The sequence below is a fragment of the Corvus hawaiiensis genome, chromosome 21 (assembly GCF_020740725.1).
Source record: "Corvus hawaiiensis isolate bCorHaw1 chromosome 21, bCorHaw1.pri.cur, whole genome shotgun sequence".
Classification (NCBI taxonomy): Eukaryota; Metazoa; Chordata; class Aves; order Passeriformes; family Corvidae; genus Corvus; species Corvus hawaiiensis.
The window spans coordinates 6,236,640-6,263,606 of NC_063233.1; the positions used below are offsets into that span (position 1 = coordinate 6,236,640).

The 26,967-nt window shown below is 47.3% G+C and overlaps 1 protein-coding gene across 5 annotated transcripts in view; it reads right to left on the bottom strand.

Annotated features, from left to right (window-relative positions):
* Positions 1-26,967, bottom strand: part of LOC125336677 (collagen alpha-1(XXVII) chain B-like) — a 146,887-nt gene that overhangs the window by 43,548 nt on the left and 76,372 nt on the right. For all 5 annotated transcript variants that reach the window (XM_048325571.1, XM_048325570.1, XM_048325568.1 and 2 more), the window contains 12 exons: positions 26,901-26,954; positions 26,154-26,207; positions 25,945-25,998; positions 24,956-25,009; positions 24,594-24,647; positions 22,658-22,702; positions 21,946-21,999; positions 20,728-20,772; positions 13,858-13,911; positions 11,035-11,088; positions 10,210-10,263; positions 6,985-7,038 (listed from right to left, as the gene is read on the bottom strand). In XM_048325571.1, the coding sequence (XP_048181528.1) occupies positions 6,985-7,038; positions 10,210-10,263; positions 11,035-11,088; positions 13,858-13,911; positions 20,728-20,772; positions 21,946-21,999; positions 22,658-22,702; positions 24,594-24,647; positions 24,956-25,009; positions 25,945-25,998; positions 26,154-26,207; positions 26,901-26,954 (630 nt within the window). The remainder of the gene's footprint in view (positions 1-6,984; positions 7,039-10,209; positions 10,264-11,034; positions 11,089-13,857; positions 13,912-20,727; positions 20,773-21,945; positions 22,000-22,657; positions 22,703-24,593; positions 24,648-24,955; positions 25,010-25,944; positions 25,999-26,153; positions 26,208-26,900; positions 26,955-26,967) is intronic.

Sequence of the window (26,967 nt, forward strand, 5' to 3'; positions counted from 1 at the left end):
CAGCAAACATCTTTCCTCCTAGAAACCTTGCTTTTCCAACACCTTTGCCCTTAACCCTCAGCACACCACACTGTCTCATGGCCACAATCAGGGCAATAAAGCTCCAAAATGTAGAGGTGCACAAGCCCCCACTGTACAGTACCTTCACATTGTCTTGGGCCCTAAATTCCTCTCAAGGAGAAGGGCATATTTGCTGGCAGCTGAACTCCAAGCCCTCAGCTACAGCTATGTGATATTTAAAGATCTGGCTGCTGTTAAGGACCAGGCATGTGCTCCTGCATATGGAGGTGGGGAGGGTCTGGTGCCATGCCCGGCATCTGCTCCCAGCTGTGTGAGTGTGTGGTGGGCACAGGGACTTGGGGAGGTGTGTGGGACACACACCCTGCTGCAAATGAGCAGGTGTGAGTAGCTAAAATTGAGCAGTTCCTGGTACAGCTTGGGCATCACTGAGGAAGGACGTTCTTGTTCTTTCAGAGGGTTCCAAGTGAGGAGAGCCCTGGGAAGAGGGTAAGGATATGATCATAGAATCACAGAAAAAATGGTTTGGGTTGAAAGGGGCCTTACAGACCAGCTATCTTTTAAGCTCATTTCAGGAAAGCTGAACACACAACCCTCTGCACCATTTGACCCCCAGAGACCAGTGCATCACATTGACAGGGAATAAAGACCCACAGTGAAAGAAAATAAAAGAGTTAAAAAAGGGCATATCAAGAGACTATTAACAGACATCATGTTCATAATCAGTTCATGAGCTCAGTTGGGACTCTTAGGCTCCACTGCAAAATAAATAATAAATAAAAACAAAGAGCAGTGCTAGAATGTAGTGGTAAGAGGAATTCTGAGAGCTGGCCAATGCAGAAAGGGAAAACAGGAGCCAATGTGCTTAATCGGGATGCAAACCTAGTGCCAAAAGTAATAACAGGGTTAGGGAGCCAGTGTGTTAGAAAAGCAACTCCAGGATGACAGGCAAAGAGAGAGACTCACAAAGACAGGCAGTGTACAGCAGAAATGTATAGGAACCCCAGCCAAATTATTACAGCAGACAAACATTGTCAATATAAAATAATGCAAAACTCCTACTGCGCTTGGCAAAGCCCTGTGCTGCTGAGAGGAGCAGAGATTGAATAACCAAGAGCCTGTATTGCACTGTCAGTATGGCACAGCTCTGAAGAATGCTCAGCCTGGCCTCCAGGACAGACAGACAGAGGACTGTGCCCCAGATGGGATCCCCACAAACAAAGGGGTGTTTCACTGCTGGGGCTGTGCTGCACAAATGTCCCAGCACCTCTCACCAGCCCAACACACCAAGTGATGTGGCTCATGCTGGCCCCTAGATCAGAGAGCAGTAAAGACCAAAAGTTTTATTAATCCATGTCCCTATAAACGTCAAAGCACAAAGACCAGAAAGTCACTTAAAAGCAGTACTACTGACAGCTTGAGTCAGGCAGCCCTGTTAGTTGGGGTGGCGGAAGAGCAGGGCCTGGAGGCATCCTGGAGGCTGCCTGGGGTGACTGGGACACCCAGCAAACACCCAGACTTGCACTGGGAAGGGAGGTGTCAGCATGGTGTTGGCACTATGGGAAAGCACCCTTGACAACCACATGCTCATCCTCCCTGGAAAACAAACTGTTCCCCTTCTCTCTGAGCAGTCACTTGGATATTTCGTGCAATTACATCTTTACTGTATGAGATGATATGGTGACCTGCTAGTGAAGCAGGGGAAGGATGTGCGGAGGGCAAGGATTCCGTAGCTCAGGCCTGGAAGAGGGAACAGGGATCAGAAGCAAGTGGGACATGGAAATGACAGTGATGATCCGGGTTAGAGCTGGGAAGGAAACTGGAATGAATCTGGCCCCTCCAGATCCATCTTCTGAAGCCTGTCCTTGCCAGTGCTGGGGCTGCACTGAGCCAGGTGGAGGCTGCCAGGTGCCCTCAGTGAGGGCTGTGGCTGGCTGGGGAAGTGTTTACAGTATCCTCATCCCTTCCAGCAGAGCCCTGTCACCAGCATGGCAGGATCTGCCAGGGCAATCTCACTTCACAGAAGTCACCTGCCTAATCTCATCACAACACATCTCATCGGCATCTGACCCAAAGAAGGAGAAAGTGACCCTCTATTCTCAAATGCATCTGGCAAGCTTCATCTTCTCCAGCCTCCTGGGCTGAAACTTGGGATAAAGGCTTCCCCTAATTCACCCTGACAGGAAAAGCTACATTTAGTCAATTAGTTAAATCTTTAAAACTCTCTTTTACTGACAACACTGGTTAGAGACGAGTGAGTGAGGTCCTGGCAGCTCTCCAGGGAGCATCCCAATGCCAAGACCCTCAAGGCACAGCACGGTGCCTTCCCCCTGCAGACCTGGCAGCGTGGCCTTGCAGGCAGGGCTGAGCACAGCCCCTGGGCTCCCCTTGCACCCTCAGTTCCCCTCAGTCAGTGGAGGCCAAGACAGCATTTCTCTGAGCTGAGCAACACCAAGCAGTGCTATCAGAAACCCCAGGCTAAACAAGGGGTTACGATAGTGGCCAGATGTGAACAGCTCACACACACAGGGGAACTCAGTTCCAGGCTTTGCCAGTCCAGGTGAGGCAATAGGGATATATCCTGCATCTAAAGTAGACAACGTTCCTGCAGAACTATGTACTCAACAAGCTGTTTCTGTAGAGCAGCGCTGCATTTCCTCCTGTTAAACACCTACTCAGAGCTCAGACAGAGACAGTGACCAGCCTCTGAACAGCAGCATGAAGCAGCAGTCAAGTAGCTCCTTTCCAGAAATCCAAAGCTCCTTCCTTACCCAGTTATGCAAATATTGATATTTTGCTATCACAGTCCGGCCAAACAAAAAAGCAAGCAGATGTTTTTAGTGAAGCCAAAGGGAGACATCCCTGGCCATGGATCTGGAATGAACTTTTTCTCAAACACTTCTAAGGCTTTCTCAGTCAACTAGAAAGATCCCTGGAAGCAAAACAATACCCACCACTTCTCCATGAACAACAACTCAGCTGGGCTTGGAAAGGCAAGTATTTTCAGGTTTGCTTAGATAACACCACTTAACAAATCCCTGCAGTTGGTGATGCTGGAAAGCATCGGGTCCATGTGGCAGAGGCAGTAATTCCTTCCCTCTGGCGTGGAGCAGCAAAGGGCCTGGAGTGCAGATGTGCTCCCCCTTATCTTGGATTTGCAGGCTTCACCTGGGCAGCAGCTGATGCAGGAGCTGGATGAATGAATGGCACGGTGGAAAAGAGAAATGTGCTTTGGGATTTGAAAAGCTCCCCTGTATCATCTGAGCCAGAACCCAGCAGTGAGAGGATAAAATTCTAGAAATATTGACAGGCACCTTGGCCAGGAGCATAGGGCGAGGTAAGGCACTTACAGCAGGATTTCAGGTGCAGCTTTATGATGTGAGTTACAAAATCATGGCTCTGGTTGATATTCAGCCTTTCATAGAGGTTCCCAGTCTTTTTGATGACATTATCCTTAGGAGAGCATGCTGGAGACCACACATTTTCCTGCTGTGAGGAGCTGATTAGCAGAAACGTGCTTTAGGATTTAAGTGACATAGAGTGAGGGGCTTGCTGGACCAGCTGCCTCCAAATTTAAACCTTGATTTGGTTAAATAATGAGGTTTAAGCATGTACACAGCTGTCACTAGCTGAATGTTAAGCACATGTTCAAGTGCTACACTGAGTACACATGAAGGGAAATAAGCCTGGGCTCCCATGTCCAAATTTCTTCTCCTTAGGGAAGAGGAGAAGGGAAACAACATTTGAGAAAGATTGTTCACTATCAGTTTGGTGGAATAAACAAAGACTTGTGAAGGAACAATAGTTCTGTCAGGACTAAAAAGAAGGTTACAATTTAAAAAAATATTTTCTTTTTAAAATATACATGTCTTGACGATATAAAAGCTATCACAACATAAATGCAGACCCCAAAAAGTCTCCATTGTTCTTTACAATCAAAACCATATTTGCTATTTACGTTTCCTTCAAAAGCAAAATTACTTTAATGAAGCATCCACAAACAGAGCTCATGGAATCCAAAAACATCTGGAAGGGGCCGCATTCATGTTTCCACTCTGAATTGAATTACATCCCTTCTGTAAGCTAGGATAGAGAGAGGGTGATGTCTGAAATTACAACTAGGGGATCATTTCCCCATCCTGAGTAAGGCAAGAGCCAGAATCACAGGAGCAAGTAAGCAAACATAGGATACTATATGCCTGGAATATCTTCTGAGAGTATGAAGAGAAGGAAAAAGTGAATGAGAGAGATTCAAACCAGAAATCCTCCAGGCAGGAGATCTGCTGGTTTTTACAATGCTGACTTCCCTACATCATATCCACTGAAATCTGTAGAATTTCAAAGCAAAGCCCAGGTTCCTCCTTTCTGCTGGGAATCTTAGAAAGCGTATCTCTCTGCCTCGCAAATTTGGTATGGATTATATCACTGCAGTGCTCAAACATCACCAGATCTCCACCACAGCACAGCCCAGCCCAGTAGTGGGAGGTGAGAGCAGGAGCACTAGCAGCAGATCCAGAGGCTCAGTCCCTGCTGCTAGAGCTTTAGGCAGAGTTTTACCCTTCTCCAATACTGGTGTCCTTAGGGTAAGATCAATTCCTTAATGCTCCCTTTTCCCCAGGCAGTGCCTCCTTTCTACCTCAGTGCTCTGCACATCCCGAAGTGACTTTTTGCAGGGCACTGCAGCCTGTCAGGATACAGCCACTGCTGCATTCTTGGTTTGCAGGGCTGAGATGCGCTTTGGAGTCTGGCTTCCTCGGTGGAGGAACGTCCAGAGGGAGTGACTGGCACAGGATCTGCTGGACTGAACATCTGGAGAGGAAACGTAAACCCAGAGCATGAAGCTGCAGGTCTCTATGATACGTCATTTTGAGCATGGACAGTGCTGGTGGCAGCTGAAGTTCCACAGGATTTGTCTGGGGGGTTTGACACCCTCTCTCTGGATCCAGCTACAGCCAAAGGCAGGCCCCTGATGTCCCAGGCAACTTCCTTTCTTGGGATCTAAATCCAGCTTTCCTTGAGGGCTAAGGACTTGAGGCCAGTATGGATGTAAGAAGCTGAAGAAGGTTTATGTGAGTGAATCTTAGACAACTCAAGAGCCAGACACTGAAGTTGCCTGTGGATGCCTGCTGAAAGGAGAAGCTCAGTGACAGGGATGGGGATGGATCCCTGGCTGGCAGCCGGGAGGAGGCAGTTCCAGGACTCCTTCTCTGTCACTGCAAACATTAAAGGCACTGGCAAAAGCACCCAGTCCCCTCAGAGGACCCACCTCTCCAAAATCCGCACATTCTCAACCTGGATTCATCCAGAAGGTGTTCCCTGTTCACCCCTGTGCTGCAGTTTTACCTTGAGATATTTTTCACCATTCATTCAGAGACTGCCACGAAGGAACACCTCCAGTTTTTCATCCATCATGATCATGGATGTCCCAGACAGCCCAGTTAATCCCTGCTGTGCAGCACAGAGGAACCTCACTCCCCAGGGGCCCCTTTGCAAGTGGACCTGGGGAGTGAACTCCGTGGGCCTTCCCACCAAGGAGCACAGAGGAATGGGAGCTGTTTTGCCCAGCCACAAGTTAAAAGATGAACCATGATAAACATCTGCCAAGCTTGGATGTTACTGGCATCCTCTTAGATGGGATTTTAAAGTTTAGAGCAGTTCCAGGGTACGTAACTCCGTGGTTACAAAGCTTCCTAGCTGGTTATTTAATTTTCTTTTGCTGGTCCCAGCTATCTGAAGAGACCATTCGCTCTGGCATAGGGAAACACACAATCCTTGGCTGTCCTGAATCCCCCAAGCAGAAGTTGCAGAAGAAGCAGAGAGTGGGAGTAGGTAAAATGTATAGTTTACTCCAGTGTATGTCTTTGAAAACGAAACGTGGAAACAGATCCTTGGAGGGAGAAATGCAAGATATGTTGTTGTTGGGGCCTTCAGCAGAACCCATGTATGCTTGCTATTAATACTTTGTAAAGCATCTGGACAAGGAAAAACAATCCAAAGCAGGGATGCTCCTGCAATAAATATCCCGTTGGAGAAGAAAGATTGAAGAGCTCGGTGGGATGGGGGCTGGATGTCACAAGCAGGAAACAAGCAGCTTTGGCAGGTCTAGAGGTCATTGTCCTGTTGGCTGTCACCCAAACAGAGCAGGGAGAGCCACACAAGAACTGACTCTGAGTGTCTGTGAGCTCATTATTGACAGAAACATGAACGCACAGCACTGTCAGTGGTGCCAGGCAGTACCTCACCCAGCACTAGGCTGGGGGCTGCTCTTGCCAGGCTGGGTGAAGAGTCACCTGTGCTTACAGGGTGGTACTGTTGAGGTATGTACAGATAAAATCAGGGCTGGAAAAATCCTTAGAAAGGCATAGGACATGCTTATAATTTGATCTACTGGCAATGCAAAGCACACCTTCCTCACATCCCTGTGGAACCCTGCCAGGAGGTGTCAATCCTGTAAGAGTGGAAGGGAACACATGGGTAGAACAGCTCAGCTCCACTTCTGTCAGCCTTCTCTCTTAATTCCATGTCATGACATAACATTTCTTCCTTCATCTGCCTCTGGTTATATCACAACACTTCATATCTCAGCTACTTTTTCTCCCATAGCAACGAAGGCACCTTTTCAGGTTTTCTACCTCCATCCTTTCCCCCAGCCCATCTATACCTGTGGACAACTAAATCATCATCCTCACCAGAAGCATCCATAAACTGTGTTTTGACATGACATAGGCTGGACCACTTCCATGATAACCTCTACTCTGGACACCCCTCTGCCCTTACACATCCTTTGCGTTCACGTCCCTGGTAAGATTTGTTTCAAGGACCACACGGCCTTTATGTGCAGCAGAAACGTGGCTGTGGAGGTGCTGCCCAACTTCTGCTCATCTTCACACCCCCAGACTAAACCACCAGATTGTTTTTCCAATGGCTGAAACAGGAGAGGGATAAAAGCTCATGGAGAGTGCTTACCCTGCGGCCTTTCATCCCTCGGATCCCTGGTGCACCACGGGCTCCTGCTGGACCCTGGAAGGGAAAAAAGGAAACAAAATGAGGGTGGAGGAGAAGGAAGGCAGCAGCTTGGTAAGACCCTACATTCCTATGTGATCTTCAGGGGCCTCAGATGCAGACCCTTGACCAGCAGATTGGTTCATTAAACTCTTGCTAAAAACATTGCCATGTTTACTTGTCTATAAATGCCTTTTTTTTTAAACTCATGGATTGTCTTCGTATTGTGAACATTTAGGCCAAAGATCCTGGCTGAGGTTTGTATGCTTAATGACCTGCAGCCTGTTATCTGTGTCAGTGGTGTGATGTGAAGAGACGTTGAACATCCAGAATCCCCTCTGAATCTATTAAAAGCAGCTGTTGCTCAGCATCTGTTCAAAAATAATAATAACCAGGATCTGGTTTTTAGATGTCCAAATACAAAATCAGACACATCATCTTGGGTATCCAAGTTTGATCTTTTCAGCCAAATACTGACTTTAAGTAACTGTTGCCCCGTTAATGCTGCATAAATACTGATACTGGCAGATAGATACTAATTTAATGTGGGCTGTTGGTGTTGTGGATGATCCTGTTCTTCTTGCAATTACAGAAAGATTTCAGGTTTTCTTTTAACCTGGATTTGTACACACTTGATTCATTAATATGCATACAGGAAATGCAGAAGACAGCTTTTTTTCCCAGCTAAAATATTTATCAGAGTCAAAAAAAAAAAAAAAAAAAAGGACGATATATTTATTTTACAGGACTTAGTTCTGTTCAGCTTTTAAACCTGATATTTAAAGTTAGTGCCTTTCTCCTGTCAGAAAAGAAAACCTCAAAATGACACATTCACTCCTTACTCTCTCAAATATTCCGCATCAAATGTGGCTATTTATATATTAATAGCTTTTACCAACTGTCAGCTCTGCAAGCTCCGCCACGGATCAGAACAGAACTGAACTGTGATCCTCCTACTGCTCCTACCACTACCATTTATGAAGATTTTGCTTTTGTATTGGAGATATCTTTGTGCATGGCATATAAGTTCAGGATACAAATGCTGAGCTGTTCTCATTCAGGATGGAAAAGTCAGTTGACTGTAACTGTATTTGTGATCACAGCACATCTCAGTTTTGGTCGTGAGGACAGTGGTGACTGGCACAGGCAGTGGATGTGTCAGATGTCTGTTTTATAGAGATTTTTATGTTAACCATGTACTGAAATGAAATTCTTAGTTGGTATTTGGAATCTTCTCCGAAAGTCTCAGCCTATCCCAAACAGCTTACAAAAATACGAGAACAGAAACATTCCTTGTAATGGCAAATGTTGAGGGAACAGCTAGATACCCTGCTGGAATTTCAAGGAACTGTTTAGGAGAAGAAAAGCGACCTTTAATACTCTTATATTATACACGTTATTTTCAAACTTGTGTATTAACACAAAAGATGCACCATAATGGTAAGAAGAGGAAAAAGGAATTCACAAGCCTCAGTCAGTAAACTGAAACCAAGGCCAAAGCTTCCTACCATTGACTATACCTTTGCTTCCCATTTCCAGTCATCCTTTGTTGAATTAATCAGCCATCACTGCTAAGGCTCATTCAAAGATTTTAACAGTTTAGGACAAACAACAACTGCATGCCTCAGGTCTGGCTTGAAAGGCAAATAAGGAATGTTTGGTGGAAAAACAGCTGGAGTTAATGAGTGCAGATTTGATATTAGGGGATTATTTGATTTACTGGCTCTGTGGGGAAGTTTGGCTTATTGAATTATGACTTTTTAAAATGCAGTTGTGGAGCAAACATTTGCTTGGATGAACTTGTTATTTGCCTGCAGGAGAAGAGGGAACTGAAGGCAGCGGAAGGACCTGGGCATGGTCTCAGCTCTCAGAGCTTTGCCAAGAGGTTTTGGTATCTCCACCTGGATCTGATGCCTCAGCTCATAACTATTGTTATGCCCCAGTGAAGACAGACAAAATTTGGCCTCACTTGAAGGTACATTTAGTGGTGCATGGGATGGTGCTCAGGGCTGGAGCTCTCTGCCACAGGACCAGCACAGAAACTGCCTTGGCCAAGGGTGCTCACAGGCCCAGAGCAGGAGGGAGCCCAATGCTCCAGCTGTCCCCAAGTCTTGTAGCAGCTAACATGACAGGAAGTTGCTGAAAATGGGTCATCTACAGATATCCAGATGCCTCCTAGGCTTCAGTCAACAGCAAGTGCTGCCACGAGGGGCCACAGAGCACCTCAGCGCTGGGGGCTGCGGGGGCATTGTGCTGCTTTTATTGTAAGGACCGGGCTGGTGCCATGTTGCTGCTCTCCAGGCAGAGATGGGTCACCCTGAGATGCTGCTTGACCTCAGATTTTCTCTTTTCCTCACCTCCACTGACTTACTACTGCACCATCTGTGCCCAGGCAGCAGCTGCCTGCAGCCAGTGCCCCCAGAGCCTCCTGGAGCTCCTGGCAGCAGCAGAGCTGACCCCGATTTGGAGGCCACACCTTTGGCACCACCCGAGCATTTCACTGCTGTGATCTTCCTCCCAATTACCAGCACTGTGGGAATTCACACACTGAGCAAAATCCATTCCCTGCACCCACCCAGGGCTGCCTTGGTGTTGGCTCCAGTGGCACTTGTGCTTCTGGGAGAGCCCGAGCTCCATCTAAACAACGGCTGTGGGAAACTGGAGCCAGGCTAAAATCTGCCTCCACGGCGATTGCGTGCTCCAGCCGCAGCTGCAGCGTGCCAGATGAGTCTGTCCAGATGGAGGGTCAGTCTGGGGGAGCTGCTCTGCTGCTCCTCTCATGCCAGCAAGGGCTTTGACCATGCATGACGGTCACACTGCATGGCGTGGTCACTGTGATAAATGACTGTGATAAATCACTGTGATACGTCACTATATCAGATGGTGTGGTCACCACACTGCCAACCATTCCCAGCCTAGAACACCTTGAGCTAGGGAGCTTGTGTCCTGCTAAAAGATTGAGGCTGGATTGTGATTTTTGCATCCTTCCTTAGGGAAATGGGTTACAAAATTTTGAATTAAGCTCTGTGCTTTTTTGCATCTCTTTCCATGTTGCTCCCACCCATGTCCCATCCCTTTCCCCATATCTCTTGCTCATATCAAACTCAAATAAACTGCAATACACTTGCTTGACTTAACCCATGAATGCCCAGGATGTGGTATTACAAGGTGATGATAGCCTTTACTTACTGTTGGTCCAGGCACCCCAGGAAAACCCACTCCTCCTGGCATCCCAGGGTGTCCCTAAAAGGAAAGGAAGAAGAACATGCCTGCTGTGAATGTCCACAATCTGCACAGCCCTTCTTCCTCCAAGTGGGAAGACAGGAAAAAAGGTGTTGTTGGCTGCTTGCAAGGTCAGGCAGATCTGATATTTGTCAGGGTAAAATTGCTTAGGGGCAGGAGATGGCCAGGCTGTCAATAGCCCAGCTCCAACCCGGCCAGTGATATCAGCAGCAAGATTTTCTGAGGAGCCCAGAAGAAAATGGGCTGAATTAATATGAAAATGTGTCTTTTGGTCTTGTACTATGGCAGACAGGAAAAAAATGTCAGAGCAGGACAAGATCCAGCTGAGGTCCCCACTGTTAAATTCCTAAATGTAGATCCCTGAATGGCAGAGCACAGCAAGGCCCTGTGACTGTGCTGCCCAAGCTCCCTGTATTTCCAGTTGCTCTGGGCAGCTTGGACAGATCCTTGTTCCTGGGCATTGTCTGTTCAAGAGGCTTGGGAACAGGCAATCCTTCAGTTCCTGGTTGTCTCCACTTGACACAGCAGGTCCTCAGCTGATGGAGCCACAGAACATACCTCGAAAACCAGTGTTGCTCTGAAGGGGAAACTGCTGAACACAATTGAGGCTACACCCCAATATCCAGTCAGTCAAATGGCCATTCCCATCCCCACAGACATGGGAAGAAATTGCAGCTGTTGTCATGGAACTAAAAGACCAGGAGAAGCTGCACCCTTGGCTAGGACAGAGAGGCGGCTGCAAGAGCGAGAGAATGCAGACTTACTCCTTACCATCGACCCCTTGACTCCTGGAGGGCCTGGGGGTCCCACTGAGCCACGGTCACCCTAGGAGAGAGACAGATGCATATGGAAGAGTGATCTAGAGCAATGAAACAACTAAAAAACCCCACAAATTCATGTCTATGCCATCCTACCAGAAATGCTTCCAGAATCACTCTCTTTCCATCCCTCTCATCAGAGTAGTGGAAGGATTGCAGGAATTAACTTATCCTCCATATCTCAAGAAAGGGGACTTTACTCTTGCCATCAAAACCTCCAAGGTATGAAGGAAAAAGGCACACCATCTTCAATTCCAAACAGTGCTAGGACTGAACCCAAGGAAATCTCCAGCCCTTCCCACCCAAGGCATGACATGCCTGTTCTGCATGATCACAATCCCTACGTGTGCTGGCATTTTCAGAGCCATGGATTTGAAATCTGTTGTCACAAGGCCCTGCTGAGAGCAGGGAATCAAGCTGGAAGAAACACATGCTGCCTGGTGCTTTCAGAGGAGACTGTGGGTGTTTTGGGGGAACTCCCTGTCCTGTGGCTCATACTGAGACCACAGTGCCAGCAACAATGACCTGGAGGTCTGATTTATGAGGGGCTCAGAGCTGGATGACTCCCTAGCCCACCCTGAAGATAAGACCCCTTCTAAAACAAGCTGTTAAAAAACTTAATGTACCAAAACATCACTTATTCATTGCAAAAGTCTTACTTATCCCCACATGCAGACCATCTCACTTCCTGTGGATACATCCTTGACCCAAAAGTAGGAGACAAGATGGTTAAGCCCCCACGAGCACCACAACTTGCTGATGTGAGGGTGACATGAAGGTGTGGCTTTAGCAATGGGACATCAACAGCTCCTTTGGGAGACGGTGGTAATTCCCACACAACTGTCTGTACTCTCCCTCCAGCCCCAGGGACGCACTGGGAATTAGGTCTGTTAGGTTTGTGTGCTCAGGGGGATGAGGAAGGAGGATTTAGAAAATGCTGCCAATTAGTTTACGCCCAAAATCTGACCTACCTTCCAGCAGCAAAAAGTGTAAGGGCAAATATTTTCTGGGCTCTAAGGAGCTTATTAAAAACAAACCCCAGAGTTTGTGTTGTCACCAGCTGGCCCTTGTAAACCAATGTACGGATTTTTTTTCTCCCTGAATGGATGGATTTTATTAAGTGTGTATTAACTGTATTGTTCTCTTTGATAATCTTTGGATTCTACTGGCTTCAGTCTTAAGTTTTGCAGCTCTCAGGATGGAGATTGCTGACTCAGCTATGTCTAATGAAAGCATATTTCCCACTTCATTTAGCTCACAAGAGCATAGTAAGCTGTAGGATACTATGCCAACTGGAGGCCTGGTTGAGGTTTTGATTTGATGATAGCTATTTCTGTCATCCCTAAGTTTGCCCTGGTAGAGAAGCCTCATGGAAATCCCAGCTGTGCTGAGGATCTCCAAAGGCAGATTTTCAAAGGACAGCCTGGGTTTGCCTTGACACCAATGTAACATCATCACAGTACAGAGCTGATCTGGAAGTTGGGGATAGCTCATGTGGTCAAGACTTTGGCACAGAAGGCGGAGGGACAGATGTTAATTTAATGGAATGGAGAAAAAGATCTTCCCACATCTGCTGCATGGCAAACACCTTATCCCCCATTCAATTCAGGGCTGCAGCTGCCAATGAGACAGCTCACTCAGGCACCAATTTTCTGTGTAACCACCCTGGACACACCACAGACTCTTTATTCCTCTGTCTCCCTTCTCTAAAATGCACCCCACATCATGTCATTCTTTTTAGTTCTTGTGGCCCTTGACAACTTGGACTGAGGCTGACTCTGCTACTGCCCCACCAGGGCCCACAGGATGGAAAGGCCTTTCCAAAGGCTGCTGCGGACAGACAATAAAATGGATCTGCAGCAAACACAGTATAACTGTCACAGTCTTTACATCATTACCCAGAGGACAGGGCTTGAAGCAATAAAAGTGAGAAAGAGAGCACTGATGTGTGGAATGCATCATTTTATGCTCTTCACTATCTTTATGGCTGCACTGTGAATAATTAAACCACCAACAAAAACCAGCAGCATGCAAGTGAGATACAATGAGTGACATAGATGATTTGTCTTTGGGAGCTGCTTCCAAATAAAAGTTTACACTCTAATAGAGAACAATTTAATGTCCTTTTATGTTTTTATGTGAAATAAAGCCCTTTTTTTCACCCTGGAAGAGGTGTGTGTCTGTACTGTACACAAGAGGGCACCAGCCCTGAGTGTGCCCAAAGCAGTCAGGGGCAGCCAGACAGGATGCTCCTCATCAGATAAAAAAGGAAATATTTGGACCAGCCTTTGCTTAGATGAGTGGCTGCACTCTTGTACACCTGAGAAATTTCTGAGACCTCCTGTTCAATGCAGGCTCAGCCCTGGCCCTGCGTGACCCCTCTGGCAACCCAGAGCACACCTCTGCACAAATCTGCAACCTCAATCCCATGGACTCCTCCCACGACCAGCAACACAGGGCTGATGGATCCCTCATTCCCATAAAAACCAGAGCTGACTGTTAAATACAAACCATCTGGCATGTTATGAATGAGGAAAGTTAATTTTTCAAAGACTATTTGACAGCATCTCCCTGGAGGGCAGCGCATGTTAATTCCTGAATGAGAAGTGGATGGTTTTGGCCTGGTCCTAGTCTAGCTCAGACACCCTGGATGTGCTCCATTCCCAGCTGGGTGTTGCACTCACATGACAACTTGAATCTCCACAACCTTTCTCCCGCCCCAGCCTCCCTCATCCTGCAAAAGTTACAACAACCATTTCATCGCAAGCAATCCTACCTTTTCTCCTGCTATTCCAGGCTCCCCCACTGGACCTATGAAACCCATTAGACCCTGAGGAAAGAGAAGAGCACAACTAATTTTCAGTTTTTATTTGCTGGGAAAGTAAACAGTTCCTTTGGTCCACCTTGCTGGTTACAATAGCACACCATCCCTCGTATAATGCTCAGTAATTCCTACTGGCTACCAGAGTGGATGGAGTTGCTCCCAGCCACGGGAATGTCTAACTCCACAGCTGGTTCTGCTTTAGGCACCAGCTGGAATGGCAGCATGAGGATCTGCAAGAACCACAACACACAGCACAGTGGATGAGTGAAGTGTGTTTCATAGAAAGACCGAGTCCATAGTGTGGCTTTATTCTGCGAGCTTTTCCCAAAAGTTTCCCCAAGAGCATCTGCAGCGGGAGCTCCTGGGTTGCACAGAGACTTACCATCATTTTAGCTGCTGGACTGGGTAGACTTCCTCTGGGTTAATCCAAGCTGCCTCAGCCCTTTGTGCAGACTAGTTTTGCCCTGGATAGTGTCATGCTGGTGGGATGCCAGTAGGAAATAAAGGTCCCCTCAGCCAGAGGGGCCAGCAGGGCAGTGGATCTCACACACTACCCAGAAACCATCTTGGAGCAAACCTCCAGTCTAAGCTCAGGGTTTAACAACGTTCGGGATAACAAAGAGGCAAACAGAACTGCTTTTAATTAGGAAGATGGAAACAGATGCAATCTCAAGCAAAGATTCCTGAGAATTAACATGTAGCAGCCTCCCTACCAGCTCCAGTGGCTTCTGGCTCTGGAGATACAAGGGACCATCCTCTTTGCCATTGTGGCCATTCACTCTCACTGCGCGTTCTCATGGCCCCAGAAAGGGTCACTGGGAGACAGAGATCTACATTCAGTTCCTCCAGTGAGTCTGTAGCTAAAGGGATTCATCTCCTGTTGAGACACTTCACAACCTGCCCACACTTGGCATGGGTGGTGTCAAAGGAAGCTGTGCCCCAGCTTGTTTGATTTTAGGCAGCAGTCTGATTGGTGCTGGGGGGTGGCTGCTGAGCAAGTGGGAGCCAGGGGATGGATTTTCCAGTGGTATCACAGTGCTCTTCTTCTTTTTTTAGAATAATTTGAAATCTTCAAAATAAATTGTGAGGTTCCTTTATGCAAGAACAAACACCATGGGGGAAAAGGTACACCAGCAAGGCAACTTTTGGAACATGTTCTCAGGAAAGGGCAAGCTTTTCACCCCACTGTCTCCATTCTGAGGGAACAGCAAGAAAAGAAGGAAAAGTTTCCTCTCTGTACTCCTTCTGTCTTGCTTCCCCTGTTCATGGCTGGCCTGAGATGTGTGCAGTTCTTAGAGGAGCTCTCTGGAGCCTGTGCCTCGCTGAGGGTCTGTTTACACCCCTACAGTGACAGTGTGAGGTGACACTGCGCCCAGGTACAGAGGAACACACAGCGCCTGGAGCAGCATCCTCACAGGCTGTGCAACCTCTGTCACCAAAAGCCTCTCCCTTTCCATGAAGTTACACTCACAGTGTAGAGATGTAACACAAAATAATCAGCCTCATCCTATTCCTGCATGAACGAGACTCAGCAGACCCATTCCAAGACAGAAATCGCAATATAAGTCACTCTCCAATGACTTTTAGAGGGAACAGCTTCTGGCTCCAAACACTGAGAGGTTCCGTGCTTTAATATTCCTCATGTTAATTAAATGCCATCCTTTGAGATCTCTGGAGACAGGAGCTCCTCACTGAGACAGGCTGATGGGCTCAACAAAGGCATCGCTCACTGGAAGGCTCAGCCGGCTTTGCCTCTTGCAGGGAGCAGCCACACAACTCTGCTGTGAGTGGCACTTGTCACTCTGGTGTGGGAGCAACATCCAGGTAAAAAGTACTTGGAAACACTCATGAGAGAAGGCAAAAAGCCCAGTGGGTATGTTAGAGCCTGAAGTTAGACGCTTGTGTTAGAAATTCATCCAGAGATGATGTCCAGGGAACTGGCAGGCCACTGTGCCATGATGGAAATACCAGTTAGCCATGGGATGACAAACAGAAAAGCTCTACTATCCTTTAGGGGTGTCACCAACTTTTCTGAAATGGTCTTTGCTTTGAAATGGCCTTTGAGTCTGAAGCTGAGGCAGTCCTGGAGCACAAGAGTGTCATCGTGGCCAGACTACACGGACCAGACACGTGCGAGCAGAGCTGGACTCGGCACAGATTGCCCAGTGCAGGAATCAGTGGGAGAGCAGAAAAGTCTGCAACATCTGCCTATGCAAGGTTGCCACTGGGTGGCATTGCTGAAGGCTGCTGGATCAATTGTCCTTTCAATTAGACACAAGTGCAGGTACACAACTGCATCCAATTTCTGAATTTTTCCAATAGCCCAAGGCCATGAAGAAGGGAAATGTTATGTCAGAGAATGGCAAAGCAATGAGATGCAACAGGGAAATGCATTGCTAGCCAAAAATACACAATAAAGCAAGAAAGAATACATCTCTTGTTCATTTCCAATTTCTTGGAAAACCACAGAACTCTCCCTCCTGGGAATATGCTCTTTAAGAAATTTCTAGTTCCTTAGGCCAGTCCCTGCAGAAGAAGGATCCCTGCTCTGCAGCAAGTGGTGGTACCATTCAGAACAAGACTGTTTCAAACTCCCTTCCACGGGGTGCTGCATATCCAAGCTCAGGCTTGAAGGCCAACCTTCAACTATCCATAGCAGCATCTTCTTCCACCCTAAAAGGTCTCTCAGGAATCTGGATCACGAAGCCAGACGTACTGGTGATGCTTCCCAAGCTGGCCTGCTGGTGCTTTGCAGAGGGGTTTGCAGGGATCTGAGTACACCAAGAGCCCCCAGTGCCCTCCTGAGACTCCCTGGGCTGTCACAGAGGTGCTGCTTGTTACGGCAGCTTGTGCAGAAACCTGCTGGCATGGCCAACACTCGCCCTGCTGCACAGATCAGTGTTGGGATGGAAGGGGAGCACAGCCAACATTTCACTCCAAACCCAGGGAAAATTCTGCCTGCGCTGGTGCATTGGGGTATTGCTCAGGGGAAGATGCCACTGCTCCCTGTGTGAGACATGGTGTGAACAGGAGATGCAGAGCAGGGACCCTGCTTCCAGCACAGTAGCTCTGCAGTGTTTGCAGCCAGCACTGTCTGCTCTGGGCTAAATTAACCAACATTGCTGTGTCTGCAAGCAGACACAAATCGAGATAGATATGTCTACACCAAATAAATCTCAGTAAATTATCAGGAGTATAAGAAAAAACAGGGGAGATTGGGTAATGATGTTCTTCACTGGCCAAAATGGGATAGACACTAAAGGCAAGGAGATTTAGGTTTTAAGAACCAGAAGAGCTGCCAACGGCAAATATTTAATCAAAGCAGACATGAACTGTGGTCATTACACTAAAATGTCTGTGGTGCAACATATTTTTCTCAGGTTCCCAGGGTTGAAAAGAGGGCCTGCATCAAACATGACTCCAGGCAGTGTGTGTAATGATGCACGTGAAGTCCCAGCAGCGGTGGCTGCCCGGATAAAGGCCTACAATATACAGGAAAGAATGTAAAACATTTATATTAGAGGGGAGTTCAGCATGTCGCTCATGATTCAGTCTGCTGTATTCCCCAGCCAAGGGCATGGTGGAAAAGAGATGGAGATTGTTAAAAAGTTGCTGGGGGCTCGGAAGGGGAAGGAAAGGAGGGGGGACTGGTGGGTTGTAATTCCTAACTCCTGTCTCGCTTTCCCCATTTATTGTCCAGCCCTGTTATAATTAAGCCCCCCCTCTTGGCTCCATCAACAGAGAGCAAGTCAGCAATGAAGCCTTGCATAAATCATAGCCCATTTGAGAGAAACAACCGATCGGCGAGCCCAGCGTGAGCAGGGTCTCCCAGGGACGGGACCGCCAGTCGCTCCCAGCGGGAACCGATCACGGCCTTTCTGTTTTACTGGTTCGCTAGAACTCAAAACAAAACAAACCAGGGACAAAGGATGGGAGGGAGTAAATGTACAATCCTCCCATTCAGATGAAAGAAAGGGAAAGTAAAACAGTAAATATCACAGTTTAAGGGAGGACGCTCTGACCCGCAAAGAACAGCCATGTGGTTTAACCCCCTGTGCACCAGGCTCAGCCCTGCCCTGGCACCACGTTGGGCTCTTGCCACCCTGGGGAGTGAGGAAAGGGAAAGTGGAGACGTGTTGTTGAAACACTGTGTCACACCAAAGAGGCTGTGAGCACCACAGTGCCTGAAAATCCCTGACCGAGATGTCTGGAGGTCAGAGATGCCCCGGAGGAGAAAGTAAATGGGCTGGGAAAGGAGCAGCACTAAGGTGTGGGAAACACCAATGCAATTCCCTGCTCGGTTCTTGGTGACCCTCTTGACCTTGGCCAAGACAATCAGGAGCTCCTCATGTCAGACCCCGCCTGCAAACCTGACATTACACCCCCTCCTCCTTCGGAAGGGGAAAAACATGAAGGAGCTGGTGCTGGTGTCCTTTAACAAATTATCCCAGAATACTGATACTGAGACAACATACTTTGACCTTAAAGGACAAGAGTCCTCCAAGGAGCCTTGGCCATCCTTCCCAGCACAGAGCGATGGGTGCGTGGCTGACCCTGACACAGCCCTGTGAGTGAGCAGGGCTGTCACTTCTTGTACAGGGGAAAGGACTCAAACAGCTGCTCCTGCTATGACAGGACCTCCCCAGTCCCATTAAGGACATAAGTTAATTAAGGTCTCTTTCAGCTAGCACAACTCTTCACTGGGATTTTCTAGTGCCAAGCAGGGCGTTGCTGGGATGGCAGCACCTTCCTGTCTGCTGCAGGGGGTTACTTTTCCCACAGGTCTCTCTGACCTTCAACATGGACATTTTGGTGACATCCTCCGGCTGTGCATTCCCAGCTCTGGGACAGGAAGGCTGGTGGCGTCCTTGGCCAGAGGCCCCGTATTCCTCTTCATATCCTTCTGACATCATCTACAGGCAAGCAAGGGTTAACCCACATATTTCCAGGGTACTGGGGTGCCCAGCAGCTGGACTCCTTCCAGCACATGGAGGCAGCAAGCATCTAATGAATGATCTTCCTGAGTCTGTGTCCTTGCAGTGGAAAAACAACACATCAGGGACTGCCCTGTGGCTTAAAACCTCATTTTTCAATGAGAGCTCAAGTATCACTGGAAACCTTGCAGAAACTCCCATGTTTTCCTAAACAGATGTTCCTAAGAAAGGGAAGAAATCTCCAATGAGATGAATGGCTTATCTCTTCTCGTGCTGTTATGCTGAGGTTTTCTACTCTGAGAGAACCCATTCGTCAGGCAGAGCAGCAGGATTGAGAAGTGTGACCACCCTTACTGTGGAATAGAAAACATCAGGGTCTCCACGAGAGAAAACATGGTGAGGTGATGGTGTCTTCAGTGCCAAGGGCCCGGGCCCATCCTCTCAGGGCTCTGCAAAAAACCAATCCAGCCCCAACATCAACTGCTGAAGTTTAAGTGGAGGGGGGAAGGAAACTCCAACACTCCAGCATTGTTCAGAGGAGGTGTGATGGGAGACGAGATTATTTCTCATTAGTCTGGTGAGACATTTTTGTTCTAATGACTTGACTGGTTTGGAAACGGAAACTTTCTGGGTGATATTTCTAGACAGAGACTAATTGACTAAGAATAACACAGGCAGCTTTCCTACTACTGCACTGGTTTCAGTGTCAGCAGAGGCAAGCTGTGTTTTCTTTTCGATGAACAGTGCCTAGAGTTCTCATCCAAGGTCAGTCCTGAGGGAAGTTAAAGAATAATAATCCTAATGATGCTTTGCCCTTCAAGAACAATGTCTTGTTAAGGATATCAAAGCACTTCTAAATATTCATTTTTAACTGTATCCACAGGTGCCACTTCAGAACAGGAGGCGCTGGGCGGGCTAAGCACTGCTCAGGGCTGTCTCATGCCTTCCACAGAAGGAGAAACTGAGGCACAAAGCACTGGGAAGTGTTGCCTGAGATCGTGCAGAATCTGATAAAACTGCAACTAGAACTCAGATATGGGGAACAACTTTGCTCCTTCAGTAGCTGCTCTTCATGGAGCAAATTAACAACCCTAACACAGAAATGCCTCTAATTTCCAAATAGAAATAACCACCTTTGATATATACTGAGGCTGGTATCAGACTGCTGGTACTGAAAAGGATCCACCTTGGCTTTTTTAGACTTGCTTGGTCAGAAACCCTTGGAAGAAGTGGCCCCCAGCTGTTGCATACAGAGCAAAGAAGAGCCAGAGAGGCCGACAAGCTAAACCAAACCAAACCAAGTGTGCTGACCATCCAGCAGGGAAAGTGTTGGGAAAGACAGCTGTGGTGAGAAGCAACACCCCCAGTGCAAGGACCAGCTGCTACAGCCAGCTCGGTGTGGTCATGCAGGAACACACAGAACATGCTGGAGGCTCTGCGGCTTCAATTTCAGGGTTGTTGGTGGACAAGTTTGTTGGTTTCAATCATAGAGACATGGGAACAATTGTTGCTCTTTCCTTGATGCCTGTGGTTCCCCCGAAGCCTACAGGGATAATGCATGTCCTGGGCTATACCAGCAGAATTTTCTCTGTGGAATTACAACAAAATGCAGCTCAGTGTCACTCTTCCCCAGGGTCTGGTTCCTTCAGCTGCTATCTCCTCTAGTCCCCAAAAATCCAGGGGAAGTGAAAGCAACATAGCACCCAAAGCAGAGGATCCTACCCTTAAAACCTACATTGGCAAAGCCTGGAAGCTGGAGCACCAGGGCTGTTGCTAGCTTTGAGCTGGCCAGAAGTCCCTGGCCACTGCCCTCTGCGGGCACTCTGGGCACCCAGGACACATTGTACAGAGGAGATCATCAAAGAGACAAGGAAAATAAGGAATTTACCTGCTCACCAACTTTCCCTGGTCGGCCACGGTTTCCTGGCTCACCCTGCAGGACAAGGAGACAAGGGCACATGGGTAACTTGGTGCTGCCAGCCACACCCTGGGCACAACATGGCTCTTTGTACGCCCATGATTTGGGCTGCTGTGTGTGAATCAGGGAAAATCTGTGAGAAACAACATTTTACAAAACCAACTGTGACTTGGAAGGTAATCCAAAGTAAGAAACAATGTTGACACAAACATGGAGCAAACACTTGCTGTTCTGGAGCAAAATGCTCCTAAAGCTGGTCCTGCTGTAGAAAAATAACCTTCAGAGAACCACATTGAAACATAAGATGTCTACTGCCCTGTGGCATAGGCCTGGCCTAGTCCTGCTTACTTTATCCCAAAGTTTTACAAAGCATAAGAAGAAACAACAACTCAAATACTCCCAGGCAATGCTGCACCCTGATTCTGTTGTTATAAAACCTCAGACAGGCACAGGTAACCGTCACATGGAGCACCCACAGGAAGACCACAGCAAGAACCTACGTGAGATAAATCCCAGTGCAGGAAGAAGGAGTTCAGAGCATGAAAATGATGAGGGGTGAAGGAGAAAGCAGAAGGAGAAGGATTTCAAACCCACCAGGGATAAGGGCAGCTGTGGCAGCACATGGAGGCAATCGGAGTGCCCCTGGATGGGCTGTCCAGAGGCCAGGCTCTCCAGTAACCAGCAGTGTCTCCAGGACAGCAGCTGTATTTTCTCAGTAGGCAGATACTCCAGATGTGCTGCCAGACACATTTTTGCTATTTACTGTTTGAAGAGGTTGTTTTTTTTTAGTTTTTCTCTTTCCTTTCGAGTGTGGGTTTGTGGAGAGCACTGCCCTGGGATGGCTCCTGCTGATAATTAGGCAGCAAAGATAGGAATGATGTGCATTGTTTTAGAACAAAACCATGGAGAAGCAATGGAAAATGAGATGATGATGGAGGGAGGAGTTGGTTAATATCAAAGGAGGAACACACTTGTTTATAATGGCTTAAAAATGCACCATCATTCTTTTTGAAGAAAGAAGCAGAAGCTGAGACCCCAAAATCCTGAGAAAAAGAGGAACCCTCAGTTTTCTTGTTCTCTCTGGAATGAATACCTGGGAGAGTGGTAAAGGTGAGAAAAGACATTTCCCTCTTCCTTTCCTCCCTTCTGCCCACTGCTTCCCTGATCAGGAACAAACTCTTTTCTTACCTTTGGACCGCTGGGACCAGGTGTTCCCGGAAATCCCTTCCGACCAGATCGACCCTGGAATACATGGAAAAACCATAAACATCAAAAGCTTGCAGCTGCTTTGGTCACAGGTGCAGCTTACATGTTTGTATGATAAAAGATAAAACATTCATTTTCTGATCCACCTATTACCCATTTTCAGGATATTTTACTATCCTGAGGTGACAATTATGTACAGACCCATTACAAAATCCTGAGCTGGCAAGTTCAAGGATATGACAATATTCTTTTTGCTTCTTCTAACTGTGTTTCTGTGATACATCACAGACATCAAAAGGACTCTCTATAACTGTCCAGTCTTTTTTCTTTCTTTTTCCTCTACTCATTGAAAAATACTATAAATCAAGGAAGAAACATCAGGGCTGGTTACAGAGATGGTTTCCAGTCAGTGTCATTTATCTTGAGGATGAACTGTTTAAACATTAGAGGGTTTTTTAAGGTCTGAGACTTTAGGCAAGTCATAAACTCAACACCCTGTGCAAGACACTTCTTGGACTTTCAGCCATCCTGGATCTAGCAATCAATCAAGTCCTGGACAAGACAATAATTCATAGCAGGGCAGATTAACTTCCCAAACCAGGAGGAGTTGAAGCTTTATGAGAATTTAACTACAATTCCATTGCAAGGTCATCAGAGCTGGTAATAACTGAGTGAATAAATGACTGAAACATACCTCTGGACCAGGGACTCCTGGTGGTCCTAAGGGTCCTTCATCTCCCTGAGGAGAAAAGAAATTAAAATAAAAGGCAAAGTAGTGACAAAATTTGGACTCACCATGCAGCAAGAATGAAGTGCCTGCAGTATGAGCAGCAGTTAAACACAGGCTGTGTGCTCAGCTGTCACATTTTAACAGCTGAGTCCTCTTCTGTCTTAAAGCAGGCTCCGAGGTTTCTCAGGAAAAAAGATCTCAAGTCAAGTCCTGCCAGTAAAAGCCATCCAAAAATTGACCAAGGCAATGCCAGTTGATTTGGTCTATGATGGGCCAGATTTGGCCAGTAGGGTACACTGAACATGTTGCCATAACTGCTTCATTTGATTTGGCAGGGATGTGAACGCTATAGAGCTCTTTACTCTTTGTCTTTCTTACCCCCTTTCCTCTTCCTTCCCCCCAAAAAAGCATGTTCCAAAATTTCCCAGAGAACCATTTGGCAACTGTATGAATGTTTCCCTTTTGCTTTCAGCTGGGACTACACATGCTGCAGGATGGAGCTATCACAAAATCTCACACAGCAATTGGACTCGGTCCTCTCCCTTGGCTCTACACCAATTTCTAATGTGATAGGATCAGATCTCAGTTTCTAAGAGACCTTCAATTAAGCTTCACAAAAATTATCTCAAGTGTCTAAAACCAACTGCCAAGAGAGAAATTAAAAGCGCCCTTGGCAGCCACAGGCTGGCTGCTCTCATTTCGGTGGTCAGCCATGGTAATGAAGGGGCACTGACAGGCTGAGGGTGGGACTGGGGGTCAGGAACCCAGCTCCATGGGCTCAGACAAGCCACCCACAATATTCCACATTTCCAGTGGGATGTAATTCAGAGCCCTGACCCAGTGCCCAGGGTGACCTTAGTAGTAAGGGCACAGTGCTGCGCTCTGCTGCACACTCAAAGTCCTTCAGCACAGCTTGCACCAAACTCCATGTCCATGTCTTTGGGCTTACTTTTACACTCACTAACTAGAGGAAATTGAAGGCAGCTTGGTCATGCCTGCCTGAACCTGGAATGCAGGGCTTCGATTCCCTTTGTATTTTGTCTGGAATATTTTTTTTCCTATTTCACTGCAAATAAATGAGCTAATTTGCATTAATCCCATTTAGAGAACAAGCAGAAGAGTTCCCAGAAAAAGTTAAGAATTATTAGTGCTATTAAAACGAGCTCCTGCCCATGCATGTGCTCAGTGTTATTTACACAATGTCTCGTGACTCTGGACAAACAGCTTACACTGGCCTGAGTGAGAGGAAATTACACTGATGTCACTGGAGTTACAGCAGGATAAACGGGGAACCCAGACATTCTCTGCTGCTCCCATAGTGCATTTGCAGCTCCAGGACAATTAAATCAATGACAATTGTTCCCTTCTTAACGACTGCAAGTGGAATGGTGCTTCAAGTTCCGAGGTGAAAGTGGTGACTGCAAGCTCCAGGATGCTGAGCAAATGAATTTCTACAGAGCAGCAATTCCCGTTTCCTTCTCTTTTTACAGAGGGATGTTTCTCCATGTGAGAGAGCAGAGTCTGCAGGTCTCATGGTTGAAAAAGAACACACTTAAAAGGAGCAGAAAGCCAAAGTCAGGCCAGGCCATGTCTGTGCAAGGGAAAAGGGTTCTAACACCCATCTGGGGGTGGGCCAACAAGCTTTAAAAGCAAAGCCAAAGCAGAATTAAGGATCTGCAAATGCCAGCAGTGACTGGAGGCAGAGATCACAGGACCTGGAGATCACAGCTTTGAGGAAGCTCCTCTTCTGCAGGTCTCTGATCACTCAGTATAAGCCTCTGCTTCCAGATTCAGAGGGACCAGAGCATTTTAAACCACGGACACCATTTCAGCATGCATTAATTTACAAAAGTCGGCGTTGTTCTTTAAATCAAACCTCTTCTGAGCTGAGGACACTCACCTCTTGTCCAGGCAGTCCTCTTGGCCCAGGTAAACCTCGTGCTCCTGGCTTTCCCTGAGAAACAGCCAAAGAAGAAGATACTCAGAAAATAGAAACATAAGCCCACAAGGGCAATTAAAATGAGAAAGTCTCTTTCACAGTCATGGGACATTATCCAATGTCAATTCTGTAACAGAAAAAAAAACTGAAGAAAAGAAAACGCTGCACTTGGAGGGACCTCAAGCCAAACACACCAAGCTGAGATGCTGGCCAGGACAATCTTTAGGAATCTCCAGAGGTTTCTCTCTTCCCCTCTTCCCATTACTTTGTTTCCCCTGGCTGCTTCCAACCCCACACAGAGCTGCAGTCTCCGCTCTACTCACCTTCAGACCTTCAGGACCGTTTTCTCCTGGTGGGCCAATGTCACCTGGGAAGCCCTGGAGAAAATGAGGAACAGTCAGGGTGCACAAGTGGAATTCTGCAGGCAGTGTCAGCCTCTGTGAGAGGTTTAGTTGATGACTAAGGGACAAGATGTGTTACATGCTGGTAGTGCCTTTGTGTGGGCCTCTGCGGCTTTAGGAGGGAATGGGACACAAACTCTTCCATCAGTTTGATGGAAGAGCAGCCTTTCCCAGCAACTCCCTTTAGGTCCATCTTCTTACAAAATTTATTGCAGCGAGGGTCTCCCTGTCATCACACAGCTAAAAGCGGCAATTTCGGTTTTAATTAATCTTTATGAGTCAGCGCATAATCTCTGTGCTCTGAGAAAGAAGCTGCAGCCTCCTCACAAAGGGAAGCAGGCGAGGAATTAGGAAAGATGCTGACACCCTTCATTAGCTGCTGTCAGCCTGGCAGCAGCTCTTTCCCACCCACCCACCCTTCGAGGACAAAGGAATCCATGCTTATTTCCAATAGCAACAAAGAGGAACGACTGCTAAGTAGCAGCAGTCAGCTGAGAGCCCTTCCAGACCCTGTGAAATACCAGAACGCTGATGAGGGGAAAACAGACCATCACTTGTGCTGGAAAGTGGCTTTCTAGCATCTTATACATTTTGTCTGGTTGCTTAGGAAGGACAAAAATGATGGTGTGCTGGGGGAAACTCATCCTGCATTTGAGGTACCACTGTGACTATTTTTTGGTAAAGGAAGTAACAGGATTTTCTACTTTAAATGGTATTTTGAGGGGAAAAAAATTAAAAAATTTTCTATGAGAAAAAAGGAGAAGGAAAAACCAGAAAACCATGAGATGCAAAATAGGTCATGAACCCATCTTGATCCTTCCTACCCCATCACCACACATGTGCCATTTTATCCCAGCAGAGAAGTGAAGCCCTAGGCTGCAAGGATGTGAGAAGGTGGTGGTGGGACATACCTCAGGGCCAGGTGGTCCTGGAAACCCAACTGGTCCTTTGTCACCGACTTTTCCCTGCAGAAATCAGAAAAACATGGGGAAAAGTGAGCTGGCTTCTGGCTGTTGGGTTTCCTGTTTAGAACAGCACACCCCTGCCAAGCTGTCTTTCCAGCTGGGCAAGGAACCTTTAGAAAGGGAGATTAGGAAGCAGAGGGTGCTTGGTTACTTACCAGGGGGCCTGCTTTCCCTCGTGCCCCAGGGACCCCAGGCAAACCCTGGCTGCCCTGAGAGAGACACATTTTTTCAGAACACAATGAGGCATCAAAAAAATACCAATTCCCCATGCCCCAGCTTCGCTGCAGAATGGGAAGCATCTCCTAAAGGCTAGACTTAGCCCTGCATAGAGCTGAGACAGCTGCACTAATGTCAGTGAGATGTTTCTGTAGACAGCCCTGAATTTAGCCCCAAAGAACACGAGCTGCTGCCGTTGGCTGTGGCTCAGAGCCACACAGGCTCCAGCACAGGGCTATGTGCAACATTTGTCAGCCACAGTCAGTATCACATCGAGTCACAGGGGAGAAGTCATTTGATCAGAAGTTATACAGAGCATTAAGTGCTTCGCTGGGTCAGGGTTTAAGTTGCTGCACTGAGCAGACAAAATCTCCTGCGTCTGCAGCCGCTGGACCACACACATTCAAAGGCATCCCCATCAATCCCATCACTTCCAATTTCTGCTAGAAGACATAGCCCCTATAGAAAGGCCCCTGCAGAACTGCTTTTACTATGAGTAACTAGAAAATCCATATTCTGACATGGACTTTAGAAAAGGCACAGCATACCCCAAATGGGAACTATTCAAGAAGGGGAACCTGACAGCAGGATGCAGCTAATTCCAGCTCCTAGTGGATGAACTGAGAAAACTGGTGGCCACTGCTATGTAAGGGGAAAAGAATGATGGAGAAAAGAAAAGCAAATACCTTGTCTCCTTGGAAGCCGATATCTCCTGGAACACCTGCTCTTCCCTGATCACCCTGGGTATACATC